The following is a 15091-nucleotide window of genomic DNA, read 5'->3' on the forward strand; positions in this document are numbered from 1 at the left end:
CTCCACTGCTGACTAGCTGTGAGGGCTTGGAAAGTCCCTGACATTTCTGAGCCTCAGTTTCCTCTTTATCTGAAAAACTGAGAGAAAACTATCTGCTCCCCATGAGGTTACCTCAAGGGTTAGAGAAGACCTTCGCATAAAACACCAGGTGGGCGCGGCAGGGGTTTGGTAAATATTAGCGACTTTCACTCCTTAATGTCTTCTTTGACAGCTACTGACCTAAGTATAAATCCAGTCCAGAGAAGTTTAGCAGCACAATGAGAAGGCAAGCATGCTAAGGCACCCACTTAGCAGAGCAGCAGGAAAAACTGGGGAAACTTCAGAGGAAGGGGACAGAGGTTCCCAACCCACAAGGAAAGCCCACTCCTTTCCCTAGGAAAATCACACAGCCACTTACCACATACAGTAAAAAAGACAGAAGGATCACAAGGGAGTGTTGCTTTGATCATCTTCATTACACAAACATATTAATGAAACATTTTGGTTAAAATTAAGAGTAAATCTTCATTATAGTGATTTAAGATAAATTACTTCTCTATTACAAAGTAGTTATACTTTAGATTCAAGGGAAAACTACTTATCTAGTTTTAAAGTTGTAAAGTTACAATACCAAGGAGAAACCACTGGAAACACTGGCCCTTTCCAAAATGAATGAATGAGTCTCAGAATACATATCATTGCCGGGTGGGGGTGTGTGTGTGTGTGTGTTCTGGTTTATTGTTTTGGAATCTGGCCTGGGGCAGGGGGATTATAGTAGTGGTCTATAATCAAATACATGGCAATTTTGAATGATTAAATCTTGCATGTAGTCAAAATATTTAATTTGGGAGAAAGAAATGAATTTACTTAATTGTATCTAGGTAGTCTGAATAATAAAAGTTCTAGTAAGTCCATTCCATGAAAACAAGCTTCTTTATTTAAAAAAAAAAAAAAAAAACTCAAATTTGGGTGGCCTCCAGTAAAAACAGTAAGGTAATAAAAATCCTCTTCTCCTTTCCCATGTCTAACATGTAGTGAGATTAACGGACTTACTGATTGGTGAAGAGGTTAGTAATCTAAACATTACGGCCTCCAGGGCTTCAAGATCACTCCTTTAAATATGAGCAGATATTTTGGAAGCACTGGCATATGAGTAACCAGTCATAAACAATTCCTTTGCTGAGTCACAGAGCCTGGTTTTTCGGGGATAAGTTCCTCTTGGACATTGCCTTTTGAGGAGCAAACACACTGCACCAACATTTTGTCTCACAATTCTGTAGGGATTGGATAAGAATCTCGCTCTAATCAGGTAACACTCCAATCAACTTCGCTGAAACACCGTTTTACAACTATAAATAACTTGGTTTCCTGTGCTCAGCATAAGTGGCAGTTGAGACTGCAGGGTTTTTTGAAATTTGCTAAGGAGGCTTCCGCTGTGTGATATTAGTTCAGGCTAAACAGAAACTGACTCTTAAAGAAAAAGGGAAATTTAGTCTCCATCTTTGCCCCAGTAGGACACTCTCAATGCTACTAGAAAAGACCTACTTTACTATATTTATATCTTACCTGCCCAGGGAAATGACATGCCTAAAACACACCATACGATTCCATGCTCCACCATCTCAGACTGAGCTAGAGCAGGGCCAGCCCACCTTATGCCAACTTCATCCCCACGTTGGTCAAGACTCCACTCTCCCAGACCTGGGGAACCTGGACCAGGTACCTATAATGAGATGGGACTTGGGAGACTGTGTGTCCACGCTCTCCCCTAACAGCTCTTTTTTGGGACGGTGCTGGTCATTTAGAAGGGCTGCATGCTAATCAGTATGTGGAAAGACAGCAGGGTGACACAAGCCATCGCAAACACAGGGAAGTTACAAAAGCTGAAGAAATGCAGTTTCTCCACTGTCCGCATTGGACCCTCTCCTACAGCTCCAGGGCCGGTGCCCACTTGCTGAAGAAGCCCAGGCTCCCACTCAGATCCTGCTTTTGTCTTCTAGTTGAGGTGGAGCTTGCCAAATCCACTTCCTCTGACCGACCCAGCTCTGCTCTGCATGGGTGCGGCCCCCAGTCCCGCCTTTCCACGGGAGACCCATCCCTGAACCCACGGACACAACGCAGAATATGAAGTAGCACAAACCAGTGTGAAATGCCCACTACTACTCTCCCATGGGTATACCCAGCCCACAGCCCAGGGCAGCCGCTGGCTGACGCCCTGCCCCCGACCCATGAGGAACCCCAATTCCCATCACCATTCAGCACATTTCCTTCCCTACCTGAACATTAACCTCTTAACAGGAACTGCGTTTTGCTTTTGTTCACCATGTCTCACTCTGATAAAGTTTTTGCTACCATTTACCAAGAACAGCTCCTACAGGTTCACAATTTCTCTCTGAAAACCCTTGGGGCCATGTTTCAGAATTCAGCATTTTTGGACATTAGAAACGTAGTAAGACGTATACACCATATATTCTGGTACAACCCAGAGTAGCAGCCCTTAATCAAAGACATCAACAAGAAAACGTATGAATATTCACACTAAGAGGGATAAATGAAGACTAAAAATAGCCCCCCCCCTTGGTCAGGGCAAGTCTCATTGCTAAAATTCTGCCACAAACTTATAAAAACAAAACAAAACACAAACCTTCTGGTCTTCAGAGCTTATTGGGTTTTGGAACTGGGGGTGGGGGCTGGGGGGGGACACAGTGGGCCTGGGATGATCACATACCTACTCAGTTGGACGCAGTCCAGACTTTTCTCTCCCTTCTTCCCCGCAGCATCTCAAAGTCATCTGAACCCAGACTCGTCCAGGAGGCTCCCAGCCTTAAGTAATAGACCCCGTAGCCAGTGCCTTAGCAGCTTCAGGTGTGCCTCTACTTACTCCTCTGATCAGCCTGTCTCTGGCTTCCTCACATCCTGTTCTCAATGTTCACTCTTCCCTTCTCCAAGGACTCTCAGTCCAGCAGGCGGCTCTTCACCTCCACCCTGCTCCTGCCATCTATGGTGTCCCAGGCTGCTCCTCAGAACACCAACACCCTCAGCCACATTCCCACCTTCCTTCTTTGAAGAACCCTTCCCTGATGGTGATTCAAGAGTCTCTCTTCCCAGGCCCCTAGGAACTAATTAGTTGAAGGGGTAAAAACCAGCTCCGGAGGACTGGCCCACTGCCAGAGTTTTAAACGAGGTCACAGAAAAACCATACTAAAATGGACATTTAAAAAACAGCCACCATCTGACAAGCAAAGAACTGGCTTTTCAGTATGCGTTCATCAGACTATTTCTACACCTCTCTCTGGCATTTCCTAATAAGCTCTCCCAAGGTCAAGGCAGTCTGATTCATCTTAAATCTTACACACACACCCAGTAGATGATTAATTTCTACCTAATGAAGGAGTGATTGTTTGGGGCTCATACTTTTACCAAGATCCCACGAACATCTGATTAAGTTGAAAGCTAGGGTTTTATATTTATTTTCCAAAGTGCACCCTTTCACTTTTATTCCCATTCATGTTCAACCACAAGCTGCATGAAAATGTGTATTTGCAAACTCTCTCCGCCTCATCCCCTGCCCAATTTTAATGCCAAACTACAGCCATAGTCCCATGACTGCATATTGAGCTGGACAACGGCAAAATCCTAGAGGCAGGATACTGTCCGGGCTGGGCGGACCCGGGAGACAAGCCAAAGTGAATTTGGCGTCTGGGGTCTTCGCGGGAGGTGGTCCTCAGGTGCTGAGCGGGATGAGTGCTCCAAAGCACCCCAGCCACTTCCCGGTGGTTCCAGCTCGCGGGTGAGGGCACCGGCTCTGGCCACCCGGTCCCTGGTGCTGTATTTTGTAAAACAGCAAACTAGCAGCTCCCTGTGACTCTAGGCCGGGCACAGAACTGGCCAGGGCCTGTCTGGAGCCCACCACCTCGGGCGGGGAGAGACTATGTGCCTTTTCGTCCTTAAAGGTGGCGTCCCACAATAAAATGTGCTTCCCAGCTCAAGAGGGACGCCGCTCGCCGGGGCCACTCACCGACCCACACCCACTGCGCCCGCTCCCACCGCCATGGGGTCCCGCCGGAGCCCACCCCACGCCTCCCGGGGACCTGCGCCTGCCCTTGACCTCGAACAAGCTGTAAGCCCTGAAAGCCTGCCGCAGTCAGGAAAGAAAGTTTCGGAAGCGCTTTCCTCTTACCAGCCTCTGAGCTTCCGGGCTCAAACAGTCGATCTCCCGGCTTTGCGCGGCCGCGGGGCTGGTCATCCTGCCGGGCTGGGCCCGCTCCACCCGGCGGGAAACGCTCGGGGACCACGCCGGGAGCCCCTCGCGGGCTGGGCCAGCGGGCGCGCGTTCTGTCCGTGGAGACGGAGCCACTCGCAGAGAAATGAGCGCTCCCGCTTCCGGGGCCAGAAGCCAGCCCTCCAGGGCGAGGCTTGCGGCGCTGGGCTCGGGCGTGGCCGGCAGGGGCGGGGCGCAGGTAGCCGCCGGGCTGAGCACGGCCGGGGGTGGAAGGGCGCAGGGGAAGCGGGACTCGGGCGCCTCGGGCGCCTCCGCCCGCCCCATGGCCCGCCCCGCCCCCCACGCAGCTCCGCCTCGGAGGGTCCCTCCCGTCCCCGCCCGCCCCGTCCCCGCCCCACGCCCCGCCCTTCCCTGCCCCGCCCCCCGCGCGGTGCCGCCTCGAAGGGTCCCTCCTGGCCCCGCCCCTTTCCCCGCCCACACCGGCTCCGTCCTACCCAGGCCCCGCCCCATGTCCCGCCCCGTCCCCGCGCTCAGTCTCTGCGGGATCTTCCTGGTCCCGCCCGGCACCTCCCCGCCTGTCCATCACCACCCCTCCGGCCCCCGCGGGAAAGAGGACCGGAAGGAAAAGACCCCTCCGATCCCGGCCGCAGCTCCACCCGCAGGGGCCTGAGTCAGCGGCTGGAGCGCGAACTGTGAGGCTGTGGGAAGCCGGCGCTCCGGGAAGGACTCCACGCCCAGTAGGGGTTGACCCGAATAGGGGTCCCCTCCCAGGTCGGGGCTGCCCGGGGCCGGGCGAGGGCTGCGTTCTCGGCTCTCCTACATCCCTCACCCTCAGGCCCCGCTGAGCTTCCCGGACGCGGAAGCCTAGGCCCCAGCCCCGCTGCACCTGCCAGCCGGTCATCCCGCTAACACGGCATCCCGAGAAGGGCCGACTTCCAGGACGACGCAGCTGCGCGCACACAGGCCCCCTCGGCCCGGTGCAGGGGCCTGCGGGGGAGAACGAGCTTCCAGGGCGCGGGTGCGAGCCGCTGGGGCCGATCCGGCGTCGCAGAGCCCGGGGTCCCCACCGTCCAGACTGCGGCCGCGAGGACCCTGCCAGGCGCCGGTCTCCTCCTGGAGGGCTCCAGCCTGCGCCTCCTCCAGGCACAGGGCGCCCTTGAAACTCCCAATGAAAGTCCTGCGGGAAACGCTTCCCAAACTCGCCAGGCTGGGGGCAGAAGCGACGGGATGACGCGGATTGTAATCGGAAGGTCTGCCTGTCCAGGCCACGTCAGGAAATGTAAAATTTAAAGCACATTTACATTTTGCAGTCCCCCCATTCTTAATTCCCTTTTCTCTGCACACTGACCCGACTTGGTAACGTGAGCGCGCACCTGTGAGCACTCACCTTCCCGCTGTGACCCGGGCCCAGGGCTTCAGGGCAGGTGATCCGCGGGCTGGAGTTGTCAGGAGGGTGTGCAGCAGGGAAAATGGGTGCTGAGAAGCCAGAGGACGACTTGGGAGGGATGGGGGCGAAGGAAAACAGGGGCCGAGCAAAGGCTTAGCGAACAGCTGGGGAAGAAACGTGGAACTTAAGATGAACAGATGCCAAGCTCTCTTTGACTGACAGCATCTCAGGCTCACAAAAGCAACTTTCAAAGATAATGAAACGCCTACCTTTTAATAGCTTGTTTTCTCCCTGTAACACTTATTTAAATGTTGTTATAACATTTTTTTTTTTTTTTTTGAGATGGAGTCTCGCTCTGTCGCCCAGACTGGAGTGCAATGGCGCGATCTCGGCTCACTGCGACTCTGCCTCCCAGGTTCCAGCGATACTCCTGCCTCAGCCCCCTGAGTAGCTGGGATTACAGGCACCCACCACCATGGCTGGCTCATTTTTGTATTTTTAGTAGAGACGGGTTTCACCATGTTAGCCAGGCTGGTTTTGAACTCCTGACCTCAAGAGATCTGCTTGCCTTGGCCTCCGAAAGTGCTGGGATTACAGGTGTGAGCCACTGCGCCTGGCCTATAACAATTCTTGATTGTATAAAGTGCAATTATTTGGAGAAAATAATTTTAAATGTTCTCTGGGAATTTATCGTAGAAAGCTGTTAGACTTTTACCAGTGGTCACAACTTCACTGATGAGAATGATAACCCATTAATAAAACAGCCCTCTTCTAGACTTGAGTTTTGAATATTCTGATGTAGATAGGCAGATTCTAAAGCTACTCAACACCCCGAACCCTGTGACTGAACCCTGTGACCGCATCTCCCAGAGCGGAGTATTGGGACTGGCTTCGTTCCCTTGGTCTGGACAATGCTTGAAGACACCTGTAATTGCCACAAGACGCATTTTCCTAACCCCTAGGCCACCAGTCAATTGCTAGTTACCAGCTTCTGAAAACCATATAGGGAAAGGATTAAGAAGTGGGCTCTGGAATTAAGCCACCTCATTGGGTTCCTGGCCCTGCCACTCACTAAGGGATATTGAGCAAGTTACTTAGCTTCTGTGCCTGGAGTCTCACCCAAAACATGCCAGTGATAATAACAGTGCCCACCGTGAGGGTGAGAACCAAAGGCCCTAACATGGGGATCCCGCTGAGCATAGTCAGGGTGAGCTGCCCTGCTAGCCTGGTGCCTGGTGTCCTGGGAGTCCAGTAAAAGCAAGCCAGCACCTGCCTTGCTGCCTCTGGAGCCCCCTCTTTTCCAGATAGAGTCTCCTTGGTAGGTGCCCCAACTCAAGGTGCCCAGGTCTCCTTCTCCTCTATAGCAGGAAGGAAGCTGGGCACCAGACCAAGAACTGAGATGAGCCAGGCAGCAAGACTGTGGACAGTCCGGGGAAGAGAACAAACCCACTGCCTGCCACAAAAGCTGTGGGAGGGGGCTGCTGCAGAGGATGTAGGTGGCAGGGAGGGGGCCATGCCAGGACACTCACGGAGTAAGAAGCAGTGAGCTAATGAGTCTTAGTCCTAGGAACAAATGAACATTACCAGCAATAAAATAATGGCTGGTTTCTGATTCCACTAAGTAGTAGCATATTAAAGAAAACTGCCATCCTGTCACCCTTCTAGATGAGAAGATGCTACATTCTGACTTGGGTTTCAGCCCAGCCAGTCCTGTGAGGTGGAGGTCTCAGAACCATCCCCAACTCAAGGGCAAAGTCTGTACTGCAAGTTGAATGCTAATACATCTTTCTTGGTGTTTTTAGATCCCAGAGCCCAGGAATAAAATGTAGAGGGTTCACAGTTGCCTTCCAGTTTTATTAGGATGGTGCAAAAGTAATTGCAGTTTTTGCATTAAAATTAACAGCAAAAAAATGCAATTACTTTTACACCAACCTAAATAATACAGATAACTTTAATGTTCCCTTCTTGAAGCTCCCTTCTGGGGCAGTCCTCCCTCCCACCCCCAATCTTCTTCTTTTTTTTTATTTAATTTAGAGCAAGGTCAATTGTGAGGGTGGTGAAAGGGTGGTTGGAACCCACAAACTCGACACTGGAAGGACCAGTCAGAAGTCAAGGTGTGGGTGTGGCTCTGAAAGGTGGCATTTTATAGAAACATGGAGGTACACAAAATGTTCATCCCAGCACTCACAGATGGCTTGGCAGAGTAACATTAAATCCTTCACCTTGAAGACAAAACTCAAAACCCGAGGGCACCTTGGAAAGGTCTGAGCGGAGGGTGGGGGGTGTCCTCGGAAAAGGGTGCATCTGGGGCCGGGCATGGTGACCCACGCCTGTAATCTTAGCATTTTGGGAGGCTGAGGTGGGTGGATCACCTGAACCCAGGTGTTCGAGACCAGCCTGACCAACATGACAAAATCCCTTCTCTACTAAAAATACACAAATTAGCTGGGTGTGGTGGTGCACATCTGTAATCTCAGCTATTTGGGAGGCAGAGGCATGAGAATCACTTGAACTCGGGAGGTGGAGGTTGCAGTAAGCTGAGATCATGCCACTGCACTCTAGTAGCCGGGACAACAGAGTGAGATTCTGTCTCGAAAAAAAAAGAAAAGGGTCCATCTGGACCATGCCAGCATAATGCCCAGGGTCTTAACTAAAGAGCTGTGAGGTCAGTGACCAAGGCTTGACTTCCTCCTTCTCTTGGTAAGGACGATCCAGGGACAGCCCCTTCTAACAAGTGCCTTGGAATTTATGGCCCCTTCCACACTGCAGTTAATGGCCTGTAGACACACAGAGCTGACCTCCCGACGTCACTGGTTAAGCCCAGAATCTCTGCACTGAGAGGGTACTTTGGGTTTTGTGACAGGTCTGACTGCCTCAGAGGGCATCCTTAAAAGTTGCCAGGCCTGTGATATAATTTTGTCTTCCTTTGTGCCCTCTCAATGAAGATTACCTGTCTGAAATCTAAAAATTCATGTTCATAAGTATAGGAGACTCCTGAGAAAAGAACAAAAGGCGAATAGCATGGTCCAATTTTGTTCTAGGAACATCAGAATCATAGCTAACCAGAAAATGCCAGAACAGTTAACCAATTTGGGGCCACACCCAAACATGGTTTACTTTGTCTCCATGGTATTGGTCTGTTGCTTGGTTCACTAGCTGTGCCTCCCGCTGTGGTTTGGGGCTAGAGAGACAAACCCTTACAGGGATGACAACACAAAGCTGAGGGCAGACGGGGAGGACACAGTGGCTCTCGGCCTCCCCATTAGTCAGATAACTAACATGAAGTCATTTTTCTAAATCAGAGCCCTTAACATCTGTTTTTCATGAATGTGAATCACTAGCCATACTGATTACAGCAGAATAAATGTCAGTAAATTACTTCTACAAACTATGAGCTTACATTCATGTTATTGCTTTGGATCCCCTCCTTTTTTTTTTTTTTTTTTTCTGAGATGAAGTCTTGCTTCGTCACCCATGCTGGAGTGCAGTGGCATGATCTTGGCTCACTGCAACCTCCACCTCCCAGGCTCAAGCAATTCCCCTACCTCAGCCTCCCGAGTAGCTGGGATTACAGATGTGTGCCACCATGCCCAGCTAATTTTGTATTTTTAGTAGAGATGGGGTTTCACCATGTTGGCCAGGCTCATCTCGAACTCCTGACCTCAAGTGATCCGCCCACCTCACCCTCTCATAGTGCTGGGATTACAGGTGTGAGCCACCGCACCTGGCCTATTTGGATCCCTTTGACTGATATCTAAAAACACATCTATTAAACGTGTGGCTCATGAAATGCTCACTTGAAATTTACACAGCACTGGCTGGGCGCGGTGGCTCAAGCCTGTAATCCCAGCACTTTGGGAGGCCGAGATGGGCGGATCACAAGGTCAGGAGATCAAGACCATCCTGGCTAACACGGTGAAACCCCGTCTCTACTAAAAAATACAAAAATCTAGCCGGGCGAGGTGGTGGGCGCCTGTAGTCCCAGCTACTCGGGAGGCTGAGGCAGGAGAATGGCGTAAACCCAGGAGGCGGAGCTTGCAGTGAGCTGAGATCCGGCCACTGCACTCCAGCCTGGGCGGCAGAGTGAGACTCCATCTCAAAAAAAAAAAGAAATTTACACAGCACCTTTCAGCTTACAACACACTTTATCCACCCACTGAGGCTCACAAAGGTTATAGAACTTGTCCACAGATGCATGTTGGAAGAGTGAAGCTAGGTTATCAACCCAGGTCCCCTCAGCCCTTAGCACGTGATGATGGAATGCACCAGCGGCATGTCGCCTGATGCAGAGCTGCTTCCTTCCTCCCAGCCATCCAGAGGCCTCACTCAGAGCAGACAGTCATCACGTGGACTCGACGAATGTCCTTAGCTGTCTTCCTGGTGGACCAGTGACCACACCTCCCACTCCAGGGGCACTGGCAAAGCAGAGTACACACCCAGGTCAATGCCAGGAGACAGATCTCCCAGTAATACTGGGGGCATTGGTAGGAGCATCAAGCAGGGGAGCCAGACCCTGCCTGCTGTCTGCAAAGAAGGTGGTACCCCATGGCCAGCTGGTCCAGCTCAGGTGCAAAAGACACTTGGTCCTCAGGCCAGGGTCCTGACTGCCTCTGGTGGACAGAAGAGCAAGAGCGTCTAGAAAGCAACAGTGAACTTGTCTCTAGCATCCACAACAGCTCCATTGCCTGGCTTACTTATGGCAGCATGCTGCCCTCCCACAGCTGCCCTGTGACCTGGGTACTGAATCTCTCCCACCACCTCCCTCAGCCCCCACCCCCAGGTTATGAATGGGCTCTCCCGATTAAAAGCATGTTCTCGCCGCTTGGAACATGGTAGGCGCCTTATAAATGATGGGTAGGTAGATGGATAGATGGATGAATGGTTTTCCTAACAAAATGGAGGACTTTGATGAGTTGTCGTTAATTCTCATTGATCTTCAGTATTTTATACTTTTGTAGCAATTGGGAATAGAAACTCTCTTTTAAAAATGACGTGTCTTTAGGATATTTTTTTCATAACTAATTGTACCCAGCAATTCATCATACTTATTTTTCATCTAATGGGGTTTTTATTGTTTTTGCTTTTTAAATCCCTTTAGATTTTCTAAGGAAGGTGATGGTTTGATTATTGATTGAACTGAATTTGAATTGGAGGCAGAAAGCTTCAGTGGAGGTGTCTAACAGGCACCTCAGCACACACTACCAATTAAAGGTGATGATAAAATCAGGCAGCATGCCTAGAACAGAAAGGAGCCTGCAGAAAGGAACCTTGGGATACCTACATGGGAAGGATAAGAAGTGTGTAAGAACAAGTCCAGACAGAGAAGGGGTAGTTAGAGAGTCAGGAAATAGAGACGTCTCCTGGAAGCCACAGAGTGAAGAGAGCAAGGTCAGGAAAGACTTTAATTTGCAACTAGAAAAACACTGGTCATTACATTCTGCCATTAAAATTTGGCAATTAAACATTTTCTGTGATTTGTGCATGTGTAATAAATGGTAGACGGCAGCCTTGAAGGAAGGCGGGACCAAGGAAAAGACTTTGCGTGGGGGAGATTTATTCATGGTTTGTCGGTTTTTAAGGATGGAAGAGACGTGAGCCTGTCTAGAGGCTGAAAGGACAGTGAGAAAAGATGGAGTGGGTGGGGTGAGGCCTCAGAGGCTGCTGACCAAAGGCTGGGTGTGGAGAGCGGGGAGGGGAGTTGCAGGCACTGGCATCTTGTACTGACTCAGGACTTGATCCGATTGTGAGCTCCATGGGAAGGAGAACACCACAGTGGCCAGGAGCGGGCAGATAACTAGAAGCAGAGGTTCCTGTGCAGGAAGAGTGGATGGCAGAGTTGAGGGAGGATGAGGAGCAGGAGGACCCAATGTTGAAGGACCTGCCTCGGAGCTGTATGAGTCCCAGTCAAGGTGCACTGTACCTGAGCTCAGAGCCCTTCCATGGCATTACATTACGCCATTAAATGTTGCCTTGGGATACACTCTGAGGCGTACTTAAAATAATTTCTAATGTATTTTACTCTGGAATTAAGCTCATCTCAAAAAGTGTCTAGGAATAAGTCTATAGCAATCCTAAATGTATCCGTTTTCCCAGTGTGTTCCACAGAATTGATGATTTTTAAGTCCGTACCACAGAAACCTCCTATATACACAGTAGCCAAGGAAATGGCCACAAACACCTCCAGTAAAGCATCTCTAAGAAAACCAGTTCTGAGTTTTGGGGTTTTTTGGGGGGGGTGGTCATGGGGAGACAAGGTCTCACACTGTCGCCCAGGCTGGAGTGCAATGGCACATTCTCAGCTTACTACAACCTTGGTTCACTGCAACCTTGTCTCAAGCAGTCCTCCCAACTCAGCCTTCCAAGTAGCTGAGACCGAAGGTGTGCACCACCATGCCTGGCAATTTTTTTTTTTTTTTCAGAGACAGGGTTTCAGCATGTTGCCCAGGCTGATCTTGAACTCCTGGGCTCAAGCAATCCACCCACCTTGGCCTCCCAAAGTGTTGGAATTACAGGTGTGAGCCACCACACCAGGCCCAATTCTGTTTTTCATGAAGACAATGCACTGTAAATATCTACCAATTACCTTCTAAAAACATGACAGCTAAAATTCATTATGTATTTCTCAGTCTTATAGGCACAAACTCTGAAAAGTCCTCCTAAGGCAGCTCTCCTATAAAGAAAAAAAAATCTATACGTGCTCTCAGAATAGTTCATTTAAAATGTTCAGAATAGATAGGGACATGGGAAAATAAGCTTTATCCTCAACAACTGCATTCACCAGCTAATAGTATACCCCACTGAGAAGAAATAAATCAAATGCTTCAATATATACTTAGGAATAGAAAATGGCAATTTATTTTCTTTTCTTTCTTTTCTTTTTCTTTCTTTTTTTTTTTTGAGACAGTCTTGCTCTATAGCCCAGGCTGGAGTGCAGTGGTGTAATCTTGGCTCACTGCAGCCACCACCTCCCGGGTTCAAGTGATTCTCCTGCTTCAGCCTCCCAAGTAGCTAGGACTACAGGTGTGTGCCACCACGCCCAACTACCTTTTTTGTATTTTTAATAGAGATGGGGTTTCACCATGTTGGCCAGGCTGGTCTCAAATTCCTGGCCTCAAGTGATCCACTTGCCTCAGCCTCCTGAAGTGCTGGGATTACAGGTGTGAGCCACCACGCCTGGCCAAAAAAATGGCAATTTCCGTACAAACTAAAAGCAATATACTTTTTCCAGAGATTCTCTCATTTATTTGGCTTTGCCTCAGTAATCCTGCCTATGAGTTTAACATTCTAGAAAAGACATTCTAGAAAATTCTAGAAAAGTTTAACATTCTAGAAAAGATGTTCTCTGATAATCAGAGCCATGAAGTAAATCTTTATGCTACTAGCTGAAAACTTCAGAAATCAACCAATTACAAATGTCATTCACAAAAAAAGAAGTGTGGGGAGAATAGGACTTCATAATCTGAATTTAAACAGTACCCATAGCATACAGAGAAGTTTAAGGTACTCAAGATGTATTCAAAGGCTTAAAAGTAAAGCCCTGCCACCAAGCAGCTTGGCTTGCCCACAGCCTGACTGAAGGGCAGACAAACGAACATCAGGAACAGTGAGTATCCTTCCAGCTGAAGGTACAGAAATCCCTAAAACAGCATCCCCAAATTGATGTTTCCAAGCAAATGCATTTCCATAAAGGAAAATAAAGGCTAAAACATACTTCAGCATCACACTAAAAACATAGACCCACACTCTCATAGAAGGGTTTGCCCTTTTGTACTTTGGCCCTTGAGATATAGCTCAAAGAAAAGTCATCAACTATTCGACTACAAAAAATGTTCTCCATGTGTACAAATTGGATATCTTTAGAGAAGACTTGGACATAGAACAGACAAGCCTCACCTTTGAAGAATGAAGATCTTAGATGAACTTCAGGGGGAGCGTGAGGAACGCCAAAGAGCAGCCGTTTGGAGGGACATGCTTGGCACAAGAGTGGAAATTCTGGAAGAACTGGAGATCAAATAGCCACTCCTGACCACGCCACCTTTATACCCTGCACCTCACTGGGCAGCTGCCTTGGCATGCTGAGGGGGCGTGGTCCCCTAAACGCACTGGAGGCTTTCCAAACGCTTCTCTCACCTGACCGTCGGCTCGATTTTAGTTGCTGAGATTACACTGAAGCCCCTGCCCCTTGTCTCCACCCTGTTGGTGGCATCTGTATCAAATGTGGTGTCGGGCTTTCTGGGAAACCCTGGGATTAATAAAGAGCAGGGTCCCTCGACGTTTGGAGTTGCAGTTCCTTGTTGTGGACAGCTGTCCTGGGCATCCCAGGATGGCTGGCAGCATTCCTGGCTCCACCCACCAGATGCTGGCAGCACTCTTCACCCCAGCTGTGACAACCAAAGATGTCTCAGACATTGCCAAGTGGCCCTGGATCTGGAGGGGCCCATACCTGCATCCGAGATGCCCACACTGTGGAAGCACATTCACTTCTCAGCTTACGCAGCTGGATCGGGCCCCAACACATCCACAGCAAAGCGTGCACAGAAAGAATGGTCAAGATGGGAATATGTGCACACAGCATCTAACATCTGTTGCCTTCTTTCATCCAGTGAGAACACGAAGGCAGGGCTGCTTGTCAGGGACTGCAAGAAAGTCAGCGCCAGGAGCACTGAAAGACAGGAGGTGCGGGTCACTGGGTGGAAAGTGGGGAGTGAGATTTCAGATGTGGTGTGGAAGTTGGCTGGAAGAAAGAGCAGTTGAAGTGAGAAGATCAAAGAACTGGGTTTTGCTTCTTGACACCTCTGGGAAGGCCCAATCCAAGAGTAAGCCGACGGGAGAGCAAGCAACCCTGCACCCCTACGCAGAGAATGCAAGTGACCTGTGCAGAAGCCCTCAAAGCTCCAAAGCAGAGGGTTGGCAGATAATCAGGTTCCAGCTCCTGCTCTGCCATTCACTGGCTTGTAATTTCAAGGAAATCCCCTGACCTCTTCCAGCTTCCTACATAAAGCAGGGAGACACAGCCAGCAGACAGGACTGCCCGGAGGACTGCAGGTAACAGGGGACCTGAGTCTGGTGTGAACAAATACTTTGTTCTGTTGCACTGGCAACAGATTCTGTCTGGCAGCTCATTCCATCTGTTATTTGACCATACACAGATTATTTTTTCCTGCAAAACAAGGGGCTCTAGAATGACAATTTACATCCAGATTAGAGAAGTTGCGGGAAGGTCTAGTGTCGCTCAGTTAGCTTGGACTAGGTTTAAAACTTCAACAGTGCTTTTGGCACGTGCAGAGAGCTTCTGCCCTCTTTCCTCTTTCAGGCAGCTGTCCCCCTTCGAGCCCAGCACTGTGTTGTTGCTTTATGGCTATTCCCAAAGCCATGCTTGAGGTGTTCTTAGTCCTCAGACGAACACAATTAAGAATAGGACTGCGGCAGGGCATGGTGGCTCATGCCTGTAATCCCAGCACTTTGGGAGGCCGAGGCAGGCAGATCACCTGCGGTCACTAGTT

At 49.7% G+C, this 15091-nt stretch overlaps 1 protein-coding gene across 50 annotated transcripts in view; it reads right to left on the minus strand.

The window, feature by feature from the left end:
* The window catches only part of LRRFIP1 (LRR binding FLII interacting protein 1), a 167290-nt gene that overhangs the window by 93925 nt on the left and 58274 nt on the right, over positions 1 to 15091 (minus strand). For 14 of the 50 annotated variants that reach the window (XM_033229752.1, XM_033229748.1, XM_033229734.1 and 11 more), the window contains exon 1: positions 4160 to 4530. The exons of 6 other annotated variants lie outside the window; for them this stretch is intronic. In XM_033229752.1, coding sequence (XP_033085643.1) covers positions 4160 to 4525 — 366 coding nt within the window. In that variant the 5' untranslated portion in view covers positions 4526 to 4530. Of the gene's footprint in view, positions 1 to 2707; positions 2803 to 4159; positions 4557 to 13481; positions 13594 to 15091 lie in introns of those variants that run through there. 30 more of the 50 variants (XM_033229723.1, XM_033229720.1, XM_033229719.1 and 27 more) reach the window with 13 other exon arrangements.

This window comes from Trachypithecus francoisi, unplaced genomic scaffold, assembly GCF_009764315.1.
Source record: "Trachypithecus francoisi isolate TF-2019V2 unplaced genomic scaffold, Tfra_2.0 Lachesis_group13, whole genome shotgun sequence".
Lineage (NCBI taxonomy): Eukaryota > Metazoa > Chordata > Mammalia > Primates > Cercopithecidae > Trachypithecus > Trachypithecus francoisi.